A 19,272-nucleotide genomic window follows, 5' to 3' on the forward strand; every position below is an offset into this window, starting at 1 on the left:
CTGAAAATAACTTCAGATGCTGTTTGTTGTCTTGTTTCCAGATTGATCCACGACTACCTGAGCGTGGCGCCCTTCGCAGACTACCTCGACAGCATGTACTACAACAGGTTCCTCCAGTGGAAATGGCTGGAGAGGTAAGGTTGGACACGAACCGCCTCTCTCTGTTATGTGCATCAGCTTAATCTCTTTTCACACAGACCACTTAATAGCTCACTACGGCTCCTTTAAAGGCTCCACTGGCCTTAAACTCCACCACAGCACCAGTAACAACATGCTCAGCAAGTTGCCTCGCTCCTTCCTCTCCCCAGTGTCCTCGTCTGCTCGGGGTTACGGGGGTGAGAACAACGCAATCCATGAGCTTCAGAGTGATGTCACTGTTACATATTTCAAGATGAAGAGTTTGAAATTGCTCAACTGCAAAGTTTCACAGTTCAGTGGAGGAGAGGTGCCTTTCAGAGCCGGCTGCTGTCGTTGCCTGAAGGTTAGAAACAAGTGATTCCACTGTGTTGCAGATAAAACCTGAGAAGGCTTTGTTTATTGTAATTATGGGCAGAGTGATGCAGGAGGCGCAGCAGGTAATTCTGGTGTCTGGAATCCAAATTTTGCTGTTTTAAATGCAGCAGCAGCAGATATATAAAAGCTTGTTTGGCTAGCTTTCAATGAAAGTGAGTCCCAGGAACACAGAGGAAAAAGCTCTTCACACATTCGTGTTGAATAAATTTACATAGATAGAGTCGCTGTAACATAAATAACATCAAGGGACACAGAAGAGCCATTCAGCCTGGTGGTTACTGTCGAAGATCATCTCCACCGCAGACCCTCTCTATGAACGAATGGGTTAGGGTAGCGACTGCACGTCAGACAGAATAATGTTAGAAGTTATCCGGATGTAACTCCGGCTCTGTGCTGTCACTATGTGAGTAGCCCGCTGCCAGTCTATATCACAGAGTGAATGAAACAAGCAGTTTCTGCAGAGAAATCATCTAATTAAATTAATATTCGACTATTCGTTTTATATAAACTATCAAGCAGTGCTTTATTAAACTGTCCGATTTCTGAACGGGGTTTGGTGGGACGTTCAGTAATGTAATGTAGCCCTCCGAGCTAATGCGTGCTAACTACGCTAACAACTGATCAGAAATGTGCAACAATGTTTTTTGTCGACACTAGATATCAAACAAAAGCCAGAGACTAGATGGTATGAAGTTGCTGTGAGCTGTAAATTCACCTCTTCTAAGCAGAACCGGGCAGCTGCCTCCAGCGTGAAGGTGAGGAGCTCTCACTCTGCAGCTTCTTCTGGAGACCGAAATGTCCCCAGAAACACACTGCTGGACTCAGTCGACTGTCTGAGTGATAATTCGAATGTTCAACTTTCAGGGGGCAGCGCTCATTCTAAACATGGTGAAGAAACAGGAACACAGCAGTGTTTCTATTGGCCGACTGAGCACATCTGCACAAAGGTGAACTTTGACCCGATGATGACACTGAAACAGGAAATGCACACTTGAATTTGTCCGTCGTTCGGCTGCAGTAGAAGTGAGTGGGAGACAGATTTAATGTGACCGTAGCTTTACTTTAAAGCGTTTGTTGTCTCACAGTTGGACTTCCAGTTCAGCATGAGAAGAAACTGGAAGAAACTGCTGTAGTTGAAAAGGCAGTCCAGTTAAATCACACAAATACACATCTGCTAACAATCCCAAATTCCCAGGAAAAACCCGGGATTTCAATTCCTGGTATTCAACCGTCGTCACACTGGACGTTTGTTGGTGGTAAAATAAATCTATCATTACAATAATAGCTGTTATGAGTTTTATCAGCTTTGTTTACAGACAGAGAAAGTTTGTCTGAGTCTGTGTCCCATCAGGGACCTCCGATGGTTCCCAGACTCCACTTTAAAAACCTCAGTGATGCCGTAAACAAACTTTGTATCCTGCAGAGGACTGAGTGTTTGGGTTTGATGGTTAAACTGTTCTTCAAGGATCAGCTGAGACAAGCCACATGGGAGGACGATCCGTCCACAGCGATCTGCGTTTAGTGACGTAAATACAGACGATCAGGCCTGATGTGTCAGCTTTCCAGGAACTGCGTAAACTTGATGACCTCGAATTTTTCAGTCCATCCAGTGGGGTTTAGACAAGTTTTCACAAACCACAGGGTCATTGAAATCCCTCCACGGATGTCTAATCTTTCAGCTGCAGTACAAGCATGAAAACCACCACCATAATTGGAGTAAAAATGCTTTCTTGCAGCAGTAACATTAGACTGAGAGATGTTGCAAGACGTGTCCGGAAGCAGGAGAAATGACTGCAGAGTAGAGCCAATAAATAAAAATATGAAATAAATAAACCAACAAACAAATAAGAAAGAATTGTTTTGTTTCAGTGGACAGTTGGCTGAAGCTACTCTCACAGCTGACTGTCCAGCAGTCCATCAGGATGTCTCCAGTTGCTAAGGGAGTCCAAAACGTCTGTTGTCTCCTAGCAACAGCAGGATCCACACCTAACAAGCACCTGTATGATGTCATTAGCTGAAAAAGACTGAGACGTGTGTACAGAGAGGATGAGAAACAAACAAACACAACTTTAAACCTCATTAAAAGGAATAGTTTGATATTTTGGGAAATACACTTATTTGCTTTGTTGCTAAGAGTTAAGAAGTTAAGAAGATTGTTACCGCGCTCATATCTGTCTATTAAATACTGGTTAGCTTAGCTTAGCATAAAGACTGGAAGCAGGGGGAAACAGCTAGCCTGGCTCTGTCTGTAACAAAATCCATCTACCTGCACCTCGAAAGCTCAATAATGAACATAATAATTAACATTTCTGCTTTGTTTAATCTGTACAATAATTTAAGTGTAAAAACTACAAAACGTGAGGTTGCTAGGCAACAAGCGGAGACTCCAGGAAGCCACTGCGCCCATCCAAGAAATAGTGTGGCACATAACCCCCCGTGTGTTAGCTTATGAATAGCTGTTAGCTAGCTAGCCGTTATTGCTGGCTGTTAATTGTTGTAACTGAACCGTAAGATATTCTTCTTCTGGTTGTTATCAAAAAGCTTCAGGTGTCTTAGCACCGCCCTCTGGACTGCAGGAGGGCTAAAGGAAGGACTTTGTCCTGTCCTGCCCCTGGTCTCAGGCCAACTGGTGGTTTACGGAGAAGCAGTAGATTCTAGTTAAGGTGTGTGTGTACCATCTGACACACCTGCAAGTTGTTCACCTGTATTTTCCAAAATACCAGGTCATTCTTTTGAATGCAGTCAGGGTCTTGTTAGATATTGTAAAGAGATTGAGGAGACAAAACAAAGCTTGAGAGTTGGATTTTTCATCATATATGAAGACATAAATAAACCCAAGTGATGTGAGCCAAAACACAAATGCTCAGGCTGGACGCTGGAGCAGCCTGAACAGGGCTGAGTCGTGGCTCATGAAGGCTGCACATGCAGGGGTGAGTCGGGACCTCTGGAGGCCAGAAAAGGGTGACACAGGATCTAAAAGGCAGCACCGCATGGTTCCAGTTCTCCAGTGATCCCGGGATCAGCACGGCTCTGTTATCATTATTGTGAATGCGTTAAACTGCAACTTGGTCTTCATTGGACCTTTTCTTGTGTTGCAGCGTGTGTTTATAGATGAATTTGTCTTTGTGTCCGACAGGCAACCGGTGACGAAAAACACATTCAGACAGTACAGAGTTTTAGGAAAAGGAGGCTTTGGAGAGGTGAGTACGTTCACTTTTCTCAACACACAACAGAATGACTCACAAACAAAGAGCAAATTACCTTATTGACGAGTAGAAATAGGATCAATTGAATGTGATTGATTGGAATGAAAGTTTTGCTGTGATCTTCTCCGTGACATAAAACAACTCAATCATTTCTCTCCACTGATATTAAACGCTAAATCCTTAACTTAAATGATCATCCGGTGTGCTCTCAGGTGGGATAACAGCAACAACAACACTTTCTTATTGATCAGTAATAAGAAGATAAATCTCTTCCTTTTCGCTGCAGGTGTGTGCGTGTCAGGTACGGGCCACGGGGAAAATGTACGCCTGCAAGAAACTGGAGAAGAAGAGGATAAAGAAGAGGAAAGGAGAGTCCATGGCGCTCAATGAGAAACAGATCCTGGAGAAAGTCAACAGCAGATTTGTAGTAAGCGTCCCAACACGTCTACTAAGATGTTTCACCTGCTTTTATGCAGATTTTGAAGCCGCATATTGAATTCGATACTCCCAATGGGCAATTGCAGCCAGGTCACACTTGAATCACAAAACAAAAACAACATAAGAAAGCACAAAGAGGCACAAACGCTCAGTAGCTTCCTCAAACAGCTGCTCACTGTAGAAAGAAATAGTGCATTTGTTGTGGACTATTTTCAGCAGCGGATTAATCCACATTTGGTGTTCTAGTGAGTATTTCTGGCAGCAGGTCGGTGTATGTACCCTCTTGTCCTGTAACATCAGTGTTTTCAGAAGGCGTAATTGTGTGTTTCCCTTTAACACGTTCAACAATAACCATCCGGTGACATTTCTTTCTTCACGTATTTCCCCCTGAGTTTGCTCTCTGTGTGCGTCAGTCGGACGTGATGTCTGCAACATTAACGACTGCAGTAATTAAAAGACAACATGGAGGTTTGTTCTCTCTCCGGTTTGGTTTGATTCTCTGCCAGATGACCTTCGTTAAGTTTATTTGATTTGGACTCCAGTCAGGCGGCTCGTCCGGCCTGAGGAGTCTGTCAGGCTTCGACATGGCTTCAGTGTCAAAATACTCAAGACAACTTTATTTAACACAACTTGTTTTTTTAGAAATGTTGGCAGCAGGTTGTGTTTTTGATTGTGGGGACGTGCAGGCGACGTCGTCGTTAGCTGAATATTAACCCCAACTGTCCAAAACCCAAATATTTTCAGTTTACGATGACATAAAACAAAGAAAAGTAGCAAATCCTCACATTAGAGAAGCTGACACCAGAGAATGTTTGATGTTTTTGACGTTTTCAACAAAACAGTCAAAATGTTGATGATTAATTGTCTGTCGATCGATTGAACGAGTAATGACGGCTGCAGTTGAACTGAAGATTTAATAATTATGATGCGTCACTGTAATTTAAATGTCTCAGCAGCTGATATGAAGCTGTTACACCTGTTACACCCTCCGTCTCCAGGTGAGTTTAGCGTACGCCTACGAGACGAAGGATGCTCTGTGCCTCGTGTTGACCCTCATGAACGGAGGAGACCTCAAGTTTCACATCTACCACATGGGCGAGGCGGGTTTCGACGAGAGGAGAGCCGTCTTCTACTCTGCAGAGATCTGCTGCGGGCTGGAGGACCTGCACCGAGAACGCATCGTCTACAGGTCGGCCTCTTCGAACCTCGTTTGTCTCATTGTCTTTCCTCTCTTCTCGTCTCATTGGCTCTCCTCTTTGTTCTCACAGGGACCTAAAACCAGAGAACATCCTGCTGGACGACCACGGTGAGTAGCAGCGTTCAAGGAAAAGTCTCAACTCTTCTACGACAGACAGTCTGATTAAAGGCCTTTAAAAAGTATTTGTCTGTAACATGAAATCAGTGGTCAGTATGAGAGCTGCTGTTACCTCTCTGTGGGTTGTTGGCTCGTTTAAGTTAATGACAGGTGATCAAAAAACAACAGGACGTTAGTTATTGTTGTCAGCAGTTGCAGCAGCAACAGTGGTTGTGACAAACAGCTCATAGAGGTAATTAAGGTACTTTAAAACCGAATCGTACTCTCAGTCAAATCTGAACATACAGACATGATGCACAGTTTTTTAGATTCAGTTTGACTTACACTTCCCGAGGATATCATTATCTCTGAATAAACTACCATGAATCCGCTTTGAAAAAAGACACTTATAACTGCAGAACTTGCCTTGAGAATCATCATGTTTTTAAGTTTTCTTCCGTATCAAAGGGATCTAGTGATGTTTGTGTGTACATCACTGAGTACACTGCAAACAAGAGCTGCTGATATTTCATTCGGCATACTTTTAATGGTACCAATTTGCCAAAATGTAAACAAATATAGGCTAAAAGTTCTCTCCATTTTGTCTGCGGGAAGGCCCACAGTGCCAGACTTTGATTTACAGGAGCAAACTCAACTTTAATACAGAATTTCACAATACCTAATACTTAAATATTTATTCATTACCATAAGTCACTGAAAGTCTAAATTATTCCTGCACACACTGAACATTATGGCTTAAACTTCTTTGTTATGCATTTCATTCAGTGTCTATTTGAAAAGCATTGTGGTGAGAAGATAAATAAACACTCTTTACATATTATTGTGCTGAATGAAAGTCCCGTGGAGTTGTTTCTGTATTTAACGCAGAACACAGAGATCCTTCTGGCTATACAGGAGTCAGCTGTTTGTGTTTCCTCTGTGCATCAGCAGAGGGCGCTCTGAGTCCAGCACAATCTGAAACCAAAAGCCTTCAGAGGAAACTCTTTAATCACACACCACAATTGGACCTAATTAAAAACAAAAGATATTAAAATCCCAGATGCAGATGTGTGTGAATGTATTTTGACATCAAATGAAGTCCTGAGACAAACATTCGCCCTCAAAACAGCCATTAAATGCACAAATATCCAGTTTAGACTGCACTTGAGTTTGGTTGGTTGAAAATAAGAGAACAGCAGTTAAAAGTTAAAAAGTAGCTGCAACAAAACTGAAAAACACTGGAGTTTTAAAGTACTTGTTTTAAACAACAGAACTGTTTTAAATAGATGTGGACGTCCAACAAAAAGCTGTGTTGTTCCTCAACTCATGTAGACAAACTAATGCGTCTAATAAGCCTAAAGATGCTGAATGTCCTCAGATAATGTGGCCGACGTCTGAAGGCACGTCTGCTGGTCGCCTGTGCACATCAGAGGAAACAAACATGAAGCTGCTTGTCACTTTGATGGAAGTGGTCTCAACACATGATGCTCTCTGACTTTCTCATGAATCACAAGATATAATAACATCAATTCTCTGCAGCTTTGCACAAATCAGCAAGAACAATCTCAACAGGGTCGGCAAGGAAATATCTCCGTTTTATTTTCTCTATTATATGAGTCTCAGGGTGATGTGGGGGAACCCAGTGACTGTTTGTGTGTTATTCCTTTTAAAAGACAAATAATAAACTAAACTAAACCTCTAAAGAGGTTTATTTGTTCTGTTTGATCTGCTGATGATTTCCTGCTTGACCTTTGTTTGTTTTTGATCTATTTTTTACTGTTTAAGAACTTTACTTTGCCACCTATAAGCTATAAAAGTAGATTAAAGAAAATATATTTTGAAGTAAAAATGAAATGTTCAATATTTACAGGATATTTTCATTCTTTGTGGTTTGTGAATCTTCTCTTTAAGTAACTGATACTGAATTGTCTTACATCTTATGGACTTGATAGATGTGTTTGCATGTGTTTGTGTCTTTAGGCCACATCCGGATATCAGACCTGGGTTTAGCGGTTCATGTTCCAGAGGGACAGACCATCAAGGGACGGGTGGGAACAGTAGGATACATGGGTAAGTAACCTCCAGTGACCAGCAGTAAACCACATCTTCATGGTAGACCGAAACGTCTCATTGTGGTCTGAAGGTTTCAGATTCTGTGTTTTTGAAACCACCTTCAGCTCCAACAGATGCTCTCTCTGCTGCCTCCCCTCTCTCCTCTGCAGCTCCAGAGGTGGTGAAAAACGAACGCTACACCTTCAGCCCCGACTGGTGGGCGCTGGGCTGCCTGCTGTACGAGATGATCGAGGGCCAGTCTCCCTTCCAGCAGAGGAAGAAGAAGATCAAGAGGGAGGATGTGGAGCGGCTGGTGAGGGAGGTGGAGGAGGAATACTCCAGCAAGTTCTCCGAGGACGCCAAGTCCCTCTGTAAAATGGTGGGTGGATGTTGAGCGGCCAAATCCACTTCTCTCTCTCATTTGCTCTGGTCTGCAGCTGCCATCTACTCACGCTCCATTATTTAAAAAGACTTCCTGTGTTCCATGTCACAGCAAATTCAACGATGTGAATGGAATCATAAGAATCAGTGTTTTTGTATATAAAACATGCAGCTGTCTCCTCCAGGTAGAGTTTAGATCTCTAGATACGTTTTTAAATGCAGTTCCATTTTCTGTCTTTGGCACCTTGTGTGTTTCTGCTACTTTTCTGTCACTTCCTGTTGTTTATAACGTGTTTTTTGAACCCCCCCCCCCCCCCCCCCAGCTTCTGGCCAAAGATCCCACAGAGAGGCTGGGCTGCCAGGGGGGCGGAGCCTCTGAGGTCAAAGCCCATCCCATCCTCCGCTCCATCAACTTCAAACGCCTTGAGGCCGGCATGCTGCAGGCACCCTTCATTCCTGATGTAAGTCCACGATATGCTGTTTATAATCTCAGACATCACGTCCACCACAGGAACGTACCATGACTCCTTACTCACAGGTGGAACTAATAACATTACTAGTGCAGGTGTAGCATTAATGATAGCACGGCTGAATCTGTCCGTTTAACTTCTTGTGAGAAAGCAAACAAGCACATTTCTCAAAGTGACGAGATCATTCTTTTAAATAGAGAGCTGGAAATTCAATCTTGTCTTCAGCACAGGAAGTTAATTAATCTGATTAATAAGAACGTCACTGAGGCTCATTATATGGAGCATGCATAATTAACCAGCACAGTCTCTGTAACAGGAAGGATTCTCTCCAGGAGACTTGACATGTTTGTACAGTTATGGTCAGACTGAGGTCATCACCTCCTCAGTAAAGTCTCTTTGTTAACTAAGCAGCTGAGGTTTGTGTGGTTGCAGCCGCAGGCCATCTACTGTAAAGACGTGCTGGACATCGAGCAGTTCTCCACAGTGAAAGGTGTAGAGCTGGAGCCGAAAGACGAGTCCTTCTACAGCAAAGTGTCCACAGGCAGCGTCTCTATTCCCTGGCAGGACGAGGTGAGAGACACGCAGACATGTGCTGGATACACATGACGTGTATATGCAGGATGTTAGTCTCTCTCTGCGTGTGATGCAAAGAGTGAAGTTTGCTCTTCTCTCCTCCAGATGATCGAGACGGAGTGTTTTGCAGAGCTGAATGTTTTCTACCAGGACGGGACGGTTCCTCCTGACCTGGACTGGAGAGGACAGCCGTCTCCTCCACCCAAACAGGGACTCCTGCAGCGGCTGTTCGGCAGACAGGTGAGCGGACTGAATATCGTCACCAGCTCGAGATCAGTCAGGAGCTTCTCCCGCTGGAGAGGATCTTTAAAAAACATGAAACCAATGTTTCACCAGACATTCGTTCAACTGATCTGACAGAAGACAGATACAGACAATATTAACAAAAAAAAGGTTCATTAAACTAGGGCTGCATCTTATTTTTAGTTTTATTATTTTCTCAATTAATCGATCAATTGTTTGGTCGATAACACATTAGAAAGCAGTGAAATATTTCTGTGATGACCGCATCAAATGTCTTTGTTTGTCCGACCAAAAGCCGAATCCCAAAAGTGTTCAATTTATTATAATACGAGACCAAGAAAAGTGGCTAATTTTCACATTTTAGAAACGGGAACAATCACATTTTTGCTTGAAACGATTATGGATTAGTTTCCTGTCGACGGACTCATCGATTGATCGACTAATCGTGCCGTTTTACATTAAACATTTCAAACGTGTCTCACAGTGACTCTCTGCCTCCCTCTGCAGGACTGCTGCGGTAACTGCAGCGACAGTGACGAGGAGCCCACCAGGCTGTGACACACACACACACACACACACGCACACACACACACACAGGATCTCATTTGTTTACAACTTTTGCACATTTGTATTTTTACGATAGCACTCTCTCTAAATGTCAGAATGTATATTTTCAGCATAGCCATAAAGTTTAATGTTATTTAAAAGGTGTGAAATGTTAAAAACGAGGAGACGGGAACTCACAGAAGACGAACAGATGTGTTTTTGTTTTTTAGTTTGTTTATTTCGTGTCCAGGGAAGCTTTGCTTTCACATTCATCCACTTACACGTGTGTCCACGTTACTGATCTGGGAGCTGCTGCCGGCCGCCGAGCAGCTCCACCGGAACAATCGCCTGCTGTAAAAGTGCCTTGCTGGAGGGCACTGTGACGGTGGTTACTAAGGGAGGACTGAGCATTCCTCCACCTCTTTACTTTCCCCCTCTTTGTCCAGGGAATCGAACCGGTGATTTTCAGCTCATCCACTGTGACCACTCTTCTCTGTCCGCCTCCATCCTGCTGTGACAGACCTCACTTCTGTTTTTCTTCTATTTAATTCTTTTGAACGTGCGATTTTTCTTTTTGCTTGGACATTATGGTTTTGAAATGGTGATGCCATGACGCTGTCTACACCTGCAGATATTTTTATATCAAGTGTTTTTATTTTTTAATTATGACTCTCTTGAGACAATCGCCTCGTTGTGTTCGACTCTCGTCAGTTCAGTGCCAGTCGTTTGGGATGTGGCTGTAAAGAGTTAGTTCAGATGACACTGTTGTATTTTACAGAAACTCTGAGAGTTCAATGAGTCTCGTTCATGCTCTGATTATTATATGAAGTTGCTTGTATCGGTGTGCTTGTGCCTTTTTGTTGGTCCTTTGTGTTTTTCATCAGGGAGGATTCTTTGGAGCAGCTCACACATCATGGTGATACTGCTGATTCAACTGGAATAAAAGTGCACATTCTCAACAGCTGCGACGATGAACACACATGCATCCACGCGTTCAAGCATTTACACACACACAAACATAGATAGAAAGGTGTGGTTGCTGCGGGGGGGCGGGGGGGGGGGGGACTCTGCTCAGTCCAATGACGCTTCTTACAGGGGTCTATGATAACTGGTTCTTTAGTGTCTGTCTATGTACGTGAATCCGTGAAGAGGTTTTTCTTATAGGCCACTCCCACTGTAAACGCCAGTTGGCATGAACAGAAACACACTTGACCTTCATGCTAAATTTCAGCCTCCTGGGGCAAAACTTTGGCCAACAAAGGGTGGGGAAATGTTCGTAGACCGACCGACTGACAGAGCCTGCAAAGCGAGTCATTTGTGGTAACGCTTTATTTTACGGGTTCCTCATTTCTTAGAAAATCTAAGTTTTCCAGAAAAAAAAAAGCCTAATTATATCTATATAATATCTATATATATAAGATAGTTCCTTGGCTTTTGTTAGTTGTGTAAAGTTTATAAGCAGTTGTTGATTTTCAGACACATTTTATTGAAAGAACTCAAACTGAGCTGCAACACAAAACTGCATCAGCGCTGAACAGCTGAACAAGAACTGATCAGAAAATAAGTAATTAACTTATAATGATAAATTTACTTACAGACAGTAAATCACATGAGTTTGTTTTTCCACTTGCCTCTCAGGGTTTCTGTAGAATTCATCAGTGTTTCCATGGTTTTACTCCCTCCTCTTCCTCTCTTATTTCTTCCCTTTGCTCATGAGCGGATGACTTCCTGCCTGTGCAGGTTTACGTTGGCCCCGCCAGTAGACCGCTTCCTGTGTGGTCGTAACAATGCAAGAAAAAAAAGTCCAAAGTTTGGTCCATCCAGATCCTGAGCTGATCAGAGGATCAGAGTCACTCAAGCTGGTCCGATTATCACTGCAGGTCCTGTTGCAGTCAATGGCTTCCTCAAAGAATCTGATTTTAAGCTATTAAAATGAAATACCTCTGAATGTACAAATAGCTGTCATGTTATTTCTGTAGACTGATATCAACAGAAACCTGACACCAAGTCTTTTCCTGCTGTTTGATATGATATCGAATCACACTTTATGTTGGACTGGATGTGTTCAAATGTCAACTCTCCGTCAGGTCTGGACATGTTGGAGTTTTGCTTTGCAGAATTTGTCCGAAATGAACCAAAGAGTGACGTTTCATCTGCTGTTATCAAAGCTGAAGGGAGGTCGTGTTGTGAACCATAAACGATGGCAAGAGTCAGTTCATCCAACTTGCAGGAAAACATCTTTTCTCAGTGTCCTCTAGTGGGATCGAGCCTTGCAGATGGTTTTTATGACCGTTTAGATTTCTTCTTCGGTGTTTGTTCCGAGATGCGAGGACCTGACAGCTGGACCATGTGGTTTACCAGAGACACTAATGTCTCTGAGACCAGGATTTATCTTCTGAAGTGAATAATATGTTATTTCTAAAATGTTAAAGAGTCCAAATGTAACATCTGTTTCTGCCAAATGCGTCGGTCTGGTTAGTTAAAGGAATAGTTCGACACTCATCCATTTCCTGTTAGAGTTAGCTGAGAAGATCGATGCCACTCTCATGTCTGTCTGTCCATTAAATATAAGGCTACGGCCTGCAGCTGGTTAGCTTAGCTTAGCACAAAGACTGGAAACAGGTGGAAACAGCTAGCTTGGCTCTGTTACATTGAACAGACAGATTGAGAGTGACCAGGAAGAAAATGAGCTAATTTCCCAAAATGTTTAGTTTTAAGGTTGACGTTTGTATTTGGAAGAGAGTCTACACTGAAGTTTCTGAGTTCTACTTCAACACGTTCAAACTTTCAAGAATGCGAGTTTGAACTTGGTATAATCTGTATTGAGAGGCCGAGCTGGACAAATGACTCTCAAGTTCATGGCTCGATACCACCAGAGGTAGCTGAGGAAAGTATGTTTTAATACAGTCTAGGGCTGCGACTAATGAATATTTTCATTATTGGCTAATCTGCCGATTACTTCTCAATTAATCAATGAATTGTTTTGTCCATAAAATGCCAGAAACTAGTGAAAAATGTTGCAAAATAGCAAAATATGTTGTAATTTCCCACAGCTCAAGGGGACGTCCTCAAATGTCTTGCTTTGTCCAAATGTCCAAAACCAAAACCCAAAGATATTTACTTCCCTACCATGACAAAGAAAGGCATAAAAATCTGACATTTGAGGGGATGGAAGCATCAGAAGTTTGGCAACTAAAACAGTTAATTGATCATCAAAATAGTTCAATAGTTGACTAATTTTCTGTCGACTAATGGATTTATCAACAAGTGGCTGCAGCTCTAATACAGTCTGTGTTGAAATACAGAACTTACTTTAAAACTGGTTTCTTTTGTGTTTTTATATGAATTCTGGGCCTTTTGATGAGCATGAGATGGATCCATTGTTCAGGTTTCTCTGTATAAATCATCACAGTGTTCCTCCCGCTGTCTGCTCTTTGTTTTAGCTCTCGACTAGCTTTTTATTGAAGAAAGATTATGAAAGCCAAACCAGTTGTCCACAGAAGATCAAAGATGACAAAGTCCTTCCCATCCAAGGTGCCTTTTAGTGTCTGAAGGTACTGTAGTCGCCTCTTTTTATACTCGCTATATGTGTCTGTACATGTGCTAATGCCGCTGCTGCGTCAGCTTCACTTCCTGTCTGTGGTTCTTTGTGCGATCGCCTTCAAAACTCTGGACGTGGATTCTCTTTGTGAAGACGAGGACGATGAGACTGAAAACAAATCCCTGCACTCTCCTATCCCCGACCTCTGAACTCTGGAGTCTCTGCAGTGATTTTATAAAGACTGAGAGGTCGAAGGGGGACATCGGGGAGTCAGAAGTGCTGGACGTTTAAACCAGGACTGCTGTGCTGTCTCTCTGCTGTCAGCTGTCCTTTGGCACTGAAGTCAGCCTTAAAGGATCATTCCAGTTCATTACAACTTGGGTCTTATTTGTGTAGTGTTGTTCATCATTCTTATCAGTAATATTAACACTATAAGATCTGGGGACGCGGCAACAGACGGGTCCAGAAACACGACCAGTCAGACTGTGGAAACTCAATCCTACAAGTTGGATCAGTTCAGCTCTTTTCACGTGACAGATTTCTGTACTTTGTGTTCTTCTCATTGGTTTGAGGTGGATGGGGCTCAGTTGGAAAAAGGCAAAATGAGATGACATTTGTGGGGTTAATTGCTGATATTGTGTCTGACCGCTGTCAATCAAATCAGATCACGCCCACACAGTCCGGATGAAGAAGTTCAAGATGAGTTTCTGCTTCAACTTTGGCTCCAAAATGAAAAATGGAGGACAACTCCAAACTCAGATTAATTAGCCTTTCACCACAGAATGATTAGCTAATACAAAAACGAGTATCTTAGTACTTCCTCCTTCATATGTCGCCTGTTTTCACACAGGCTCCTTATTAATGTGCTGGTTCTTGCTTTTACTTATTAAGGGAGCTTTATTTAATTTTTGTAAAATATTCAAGACAGAAAAACCCTGACTGATTCCTTTTTATTGATGTTCCCAGATCTCAGCTTTTAATGAGTACCATGTTATTACTACTAATAGAAATGATGGACAGATTGTAAGAAATCTGAAAGACCCTTTTTTGAGGTGAAAACTGTTTAAATTGGTAGAAATTAGAATAGAAACAAATGTTCTTATCCTTTAGGACTGAAGTCTTTATTCACATGCGTGTAGATCTTGAATCTCTGTGACAGACATTTTGTTTCCACGTTCACTTGAATTAAATTATTTTCTTTTTGAGAAATGATCCAAACTGATGGTCCAGCTCTGCTTCAGAGTCACCTCATAACCTGAATCAGTGAAACGGAGAGAAACGCTGTGTTGGTGCATCTTCAGTGTGTGTTTGTTTTAGTTTAGCAATAATGTTTGACAGATTTAAATTGAATGTCGGCTGCTGAGAGCTGCGTGTGTGTGTTTGCATCATGTGTTTGTCAGAGCCCAGCTTGTAAACACTGTGAGAACAGAGGGAAGACTTTTGTTTTGTACCATAAACCAACCTCTTTACTCTCTTTGGTGTTGTACTTCTATCTTTGTGAGGACCGATTTGAGCTTCAGGCATATTAGGATACTTCTTCAAAAGGGGTGTTTCAGGGCTACGAACAAACGAAAGGGAAATGTGTCAACCTTGTTATTCTCATATTTTTGTGGATCATGGCTTCTCATGATAACATTTTACCTACCAGCTCCGTAGTAGACTGTTTCCTTTCACTTCATTAATTCATTAATAGCCTGACGCTGTGTTAGCAACTGATTTCTGTCCCGCTGAGATAACTTTTAGCTGCATTAGCAGTTGATTAAATACAGTTCATCGTTTTTCACAACAATCAAAGAAGTAAGAAATATGTCGAATTAGAAAGTTTCTATAAGGAGACTCACGATGACCTGCACAGCTGCATCAATCTCAGCCACATCTGGAGCTGGGGAGCTAGCTAGCTATGTAGGAAGAGGATGTCTCCATTCTTAATACCACCTACAAAGGTCTGGTTGGTTGTTTCTCTGATTGTTTGGCAAAAACAATCATGTAGAGATGTGGTAAACAACATTGATCACAGTAAGGAGCTTGAGCCTCATGCATGATACTGATCTGATGTCTCTAACAGCTCCTGGGAAATCAACAATTTTGCCGCTTGTTTTTCCATAAAGTGGTAACGAATGAATCTGTGCATTACCTGAGGTGCTGTAAGACTGATAAAAGTTTGATTTATTATTGTCACAATTTAATTGGACCTTGGTTTTTGCAAAGACAGCATATGTCGCAATTGCATCCCACATCCGGGTCTGATGGATCACGTTAACATGGGAGACTGTTGGGGCTGTTCACCAAACCGTAATCAGTGATGTGTAAGATCAAGATTGTGTCGGACAAACGAAGCATTCTGGCATTTAATTTGGATGATTGTTGGGTTAGGACACCTCTGCAGCCGGAGAGAGGAGTCATTTTCGAAGCCAAGAAAGTTGATAAAATGCGTTTACTGCTCGTCTTAAAAGTAGGACCAAAAACTGCATCACTGGGAATTTTTGTTGTCAGTTAGGAGGGATTTGCTTCTCTGAGATGCCTGATAAATACAACAAGCAGGCAGCATCAATCAGCAGCCACATAACCACGTGAGTCATACATGTGACGTCTTACAAAGCACGCTGATCTCCAAACAGCACAACTAGTTCAAATACGAACATCTTGTCCTTTGGAAATCCACCGCCGCAACTCTGAAATGATCCACAGTCATTATTTCCTGTCGGGACGAGGAGTCCTGCTGGGTTTCATGTCACCCTCTGATCAGGGACAGTCTCGCAACAGGTGGATTAAATTAACTGTAATTAGCTGAGGGGACGGAGAACCAGCAAGACTCTTTTAAAAAAAGGAGGGAAGAAGTAATTTTTTTTTCAGTGTTATTTCAGTCAGACTGAAATGAAGAGCTCATCTGTGCTATTGTGTCGCTCCATGATCCTTTCGTGGACGGGTCTTTCTTGCATTTAATCCTTTTCTCTGGTCTTCTCCCTGATCTGTTATTAGCCTATTTTTCATTTTCTCTACCTCCTGTAGACTCTCCCTCATCTACCCATTGAACACAGTCTGTTGTTTTCTTCTTCTTCACACCTTTCCAAACAACAGAAATGTCACGCTTAATGTCACTGCGACAGCCTGCACCAACACTGAACAGCTGTGCAAATATAGAGCCAAAATTATTAAAGGCTTTTAATGCTGCTACAGTATATGCAATGTTTTGTAATTTTAGATCCTAATTCTACTGCAATCTCAATATATATTTATTTTCTCTGACCCTGGTCCTTTTGGCTCTTCTCAAAACAAAAGAAAACAGGTTTTCAAGCTTCAAAAAGGTCAATATTGCCACATGAATTCTCCCACCTGCTACTTTCTAAAGGTTCAACTAAATGACCCTTTGACCATGTTGGTCCTCGACCAATCATAGCGTGCCATCTGTCACTACCTACGTGATGTCATCAGGGACAATGTGCTAGGGGCCCACTTCTGGGAACAAGAATGTAAACAAACAATGGCGTCCAAAGTGGTGTATGCCTTTGAAGGTTACTAGGTAGTAAGCTAGTTAGCCACATTAGCAGCTAACTTTAGAGCAGATATACACTCTGTTTAATCCATTCCTTACACTGTTGCTCTTGTGTTTCTAAACCCGGTCCAAAAGACAAAAAAACAAAGTTTTGGAATTGGTCCAGTTGCCATGAAATGGTAGAAGTCTTGCTCTGAAATCTTGAGAGAGGTGAGTTTCAGGAAGACGACTATTCAGTAAGTCATCTTAGAATCCCAAATTTCCCAAATTTTTTGAGACACTACTGGACGTACTTTTCACAGGCGCAGTTGCCCACAGGGATTAGTTAGCGACCTACTGGACCAATTCGAGGGAATCAAAGTGTATAAATGAAACAATTTTCCGGGTTTTAGGACTCATTCCTGCAGCACTGTATATTGATTAGAGGCCCATGCACACCGGTCCGACCTAGTTATGGTTGCTAAGCTAAGTTTAATGAGAGAGGAGCAAAATCTCCGTCAGCTGTCTTTTAGTTTCAGTGGATGATGAGTTTTTAAGATTCGACAGGAAACATTAAAGGCTGATAAAATATAAAAGTAATAAAACTGTTAATCAGTGCAGACCCGAGCAGTGTCCGTGTATGTCAACATCTCCCCTTCCATCCTCCATCTTCCCCTGCGTTACCACGGCAACTCAAGTGGGGAAGGATTTAAATGAAATGAATGTACTGTAAGTAGACACACGCCCACACACGTGTGCCTTCACCCACGCAAACACACAGAAGCACAGATTCAGGGCTTGTATTCAGTGCTGCTTGTTTGTCTTTATTTTGTGATGAGCCCCCGCTGTGCTGTTCAGAGGACGAATCATCAGAGTGAGCAGGTGAGGATGCAGGTGATTGCTCGCTGATTTCATGATTACATCCACTTCTTTCGTGAAGTACAGATACAGATGAAGTGACGGAGACGGGCTGGAGAGGCTCTGCGGCCGCTCAGCAATCAGGACATGAGCCTTATAAAGTGTCCCGAAACACATCCAACATTATCGTCTAATGTTCATGACATGGCAGAAAGTAACTAAGTACATTTACTCAAGTACTGTACTTTGAGGTACTTGTACTTTTACTGTACTTGTACTCCATTTTAATTTTCCATCTAATGCTACATTAATATTTCTTCTCCACATTCAATTTTTACTGCACTATATTTATCTGACAGCCATATTTACTTGTTACTAGCTAATTGTGTATAAAGTAGTTAAAACTAGCTAACTGCGTGTAGCTAAAACTAGCAAACAGTATATAAAGTAGTGCTTTTGGACACAAACTATATCTCATTTATTCCTGGTCCATAGTTTTGTTTTTATGTTTTTTTACAGCAATTAGTTTTTCTTTCTTTGTATACTACAGTATGTAGTAAAGTAATGACGTTGTATAGTGTGTATAATGTTTGTGCAATCCACATATTTTTCTTCGTACTTTCTGAATCATCACACATTGTAAACTTTGTTCAATCTGCTTTCGCTATACTGCACTTGACTGTGTTCATGGCAATAAATCAAATTATCGAATTTGAGAAAGAAAAAAAAAAAAAGCAGCTGCCGGGTGTTTTGAGCAGACGTCCCAGCACAAAGACCTCCACTGTCTGCACAGTGTGTGTGTGTGTGTGTGTGTGTGTGTGTGTGTGTGGTGCTGTGTCACTTCTGGATTAGACGTCATGCAGTCACACTTTCTTTCTCCCACACACACACATTTGTCACCATTGTGTGTCACTTGATGTCAAATTAAACACACACTCTCTCACACAGATGCTGACTTGGAGCTGTGACGTCGCCCTGAACCCACTCAGACCATCGTTTTCTCTTTTCGCTTCATTGTCTCTTCGCTCTCTCTGTTACGCCGTCTCTTCCTCCGGGTCAGATCCCACGCTCAGCTCCAGATTGTTTTTACATTGTGCATGTTTCTGTGAGTCACACACATCTGACTGGATGACTCAGATCCCAGCTAATCAATCGCTGGGGTCAATTTAAGCTTTGTATGAAACAAAGCAACAATTTTCTTCTCAATAAATGCTCCATTTTTATTAGCCACGTTAGCAACTTGGCTCTGTGGTTGGTGTGTCTATCTCAAAAACTATCGGATTGATTGCAGTGAAATACAAACATTTGTTGTCCCCATATAATGTACCCTCACATTTGTGGTTTTCAGTGAAATAACAACTATTGAATGGATTGCCATGATGTTTGGTACACAAAAACACAAGATGTCTTTGACAATCCTCTAACTTTTAACTTTAGCAGCGTCATCAGATTTCAGTTGGTCCGATATTTTGATTAACGCCATCCTCATCAGCCTCAGCTGTGCATTGTGCTATAATGTTAGCATGCTAAGATGGCGAACGTGGTAAACGTTAGACCTGCGAAACATCTGCATGTTATCATTGTCATTGTGAGCGTGTTAGCATGCTGACATCAGTATTCAAAGCTCAGAGCACAGCCTCACAGCGCTGTCTGTGTGTGTAGACTCTGTAAAATCCTCCAGCTGT

The 19,272-nt window shown here is 42.1% G+C and overlaps 1 protein-coding gene across 1 annotated transcript in view; it reads left to right on the forward strand.

Moving 5' to 3' along the window:
• grk6 (G protein-coupled receptor kinase 6) overlaps window positions 1-10,675 on the forward strand; it is a 39,370-nt gene extending 28,695 nt beyond the window's left edge. Inside the window, exons 6-16 of the mRNA XM_070917802.1 lie at window positions 42-134; window positions 3,650-3,713; window positions 4,006-4,146; window positions 5,156-5,346; window positions 5,426-5,463; window positions 7,432-7,521; window positions 7,674-7,882; window positions 8,208-8,345; window positions 8,787-8,924; window positions 9,033-9,167; window positions 9,678-10,675. Of these exons, the coding sequence (XP_070773903.1) occupies window positions 42-134; window positions 3,650-3,713; window positions 4,006-4,146; window positions 5,156-5,346; window positions 5,426-5,463; window positions 7,432-7,521; window positions 7,674-7,882; window positions 8,208-8,345; window positions 8,787-8,924; window positions 9,033-9,167; window positions 9,678-9,728 (1,288 nt within the window). The 3' untranslated portion in view covers window positions 9,729-10,675. The remainder of the gene's footprint in view (window positions 1-41; window positions 135-3,649; window positions 3,714-4,005; window positions 4,147-5,155; window positions 5,347-5,425; window positions 5,464-7,431; window positions 7,522-7,673; window positions 7,883-8,207; window positions 8,346-8,786; window positions 8,925-9,032; window positions 9,168-9,677) is intronic.
• Window positions 10,676-19,272: the final 8,597 nt, after the last annotated feature.

This window comes from Enoplosus armatus, chromosome 13 (genome assembly GCF_043641665.1).
Source record: "Enoplosus armatus isolate fEnoArm2 chromosome 13, fEnoArm2.hap1, whole genome shotgun sequence".
Classification (NCBI taxonomy): domain Eukaryota; kingdom Metazoa; phylum Chordata; class Actinopteri; order Centrarchiformes; family Enoplosidae; genus Enoplosus; species Enoplosus armatus.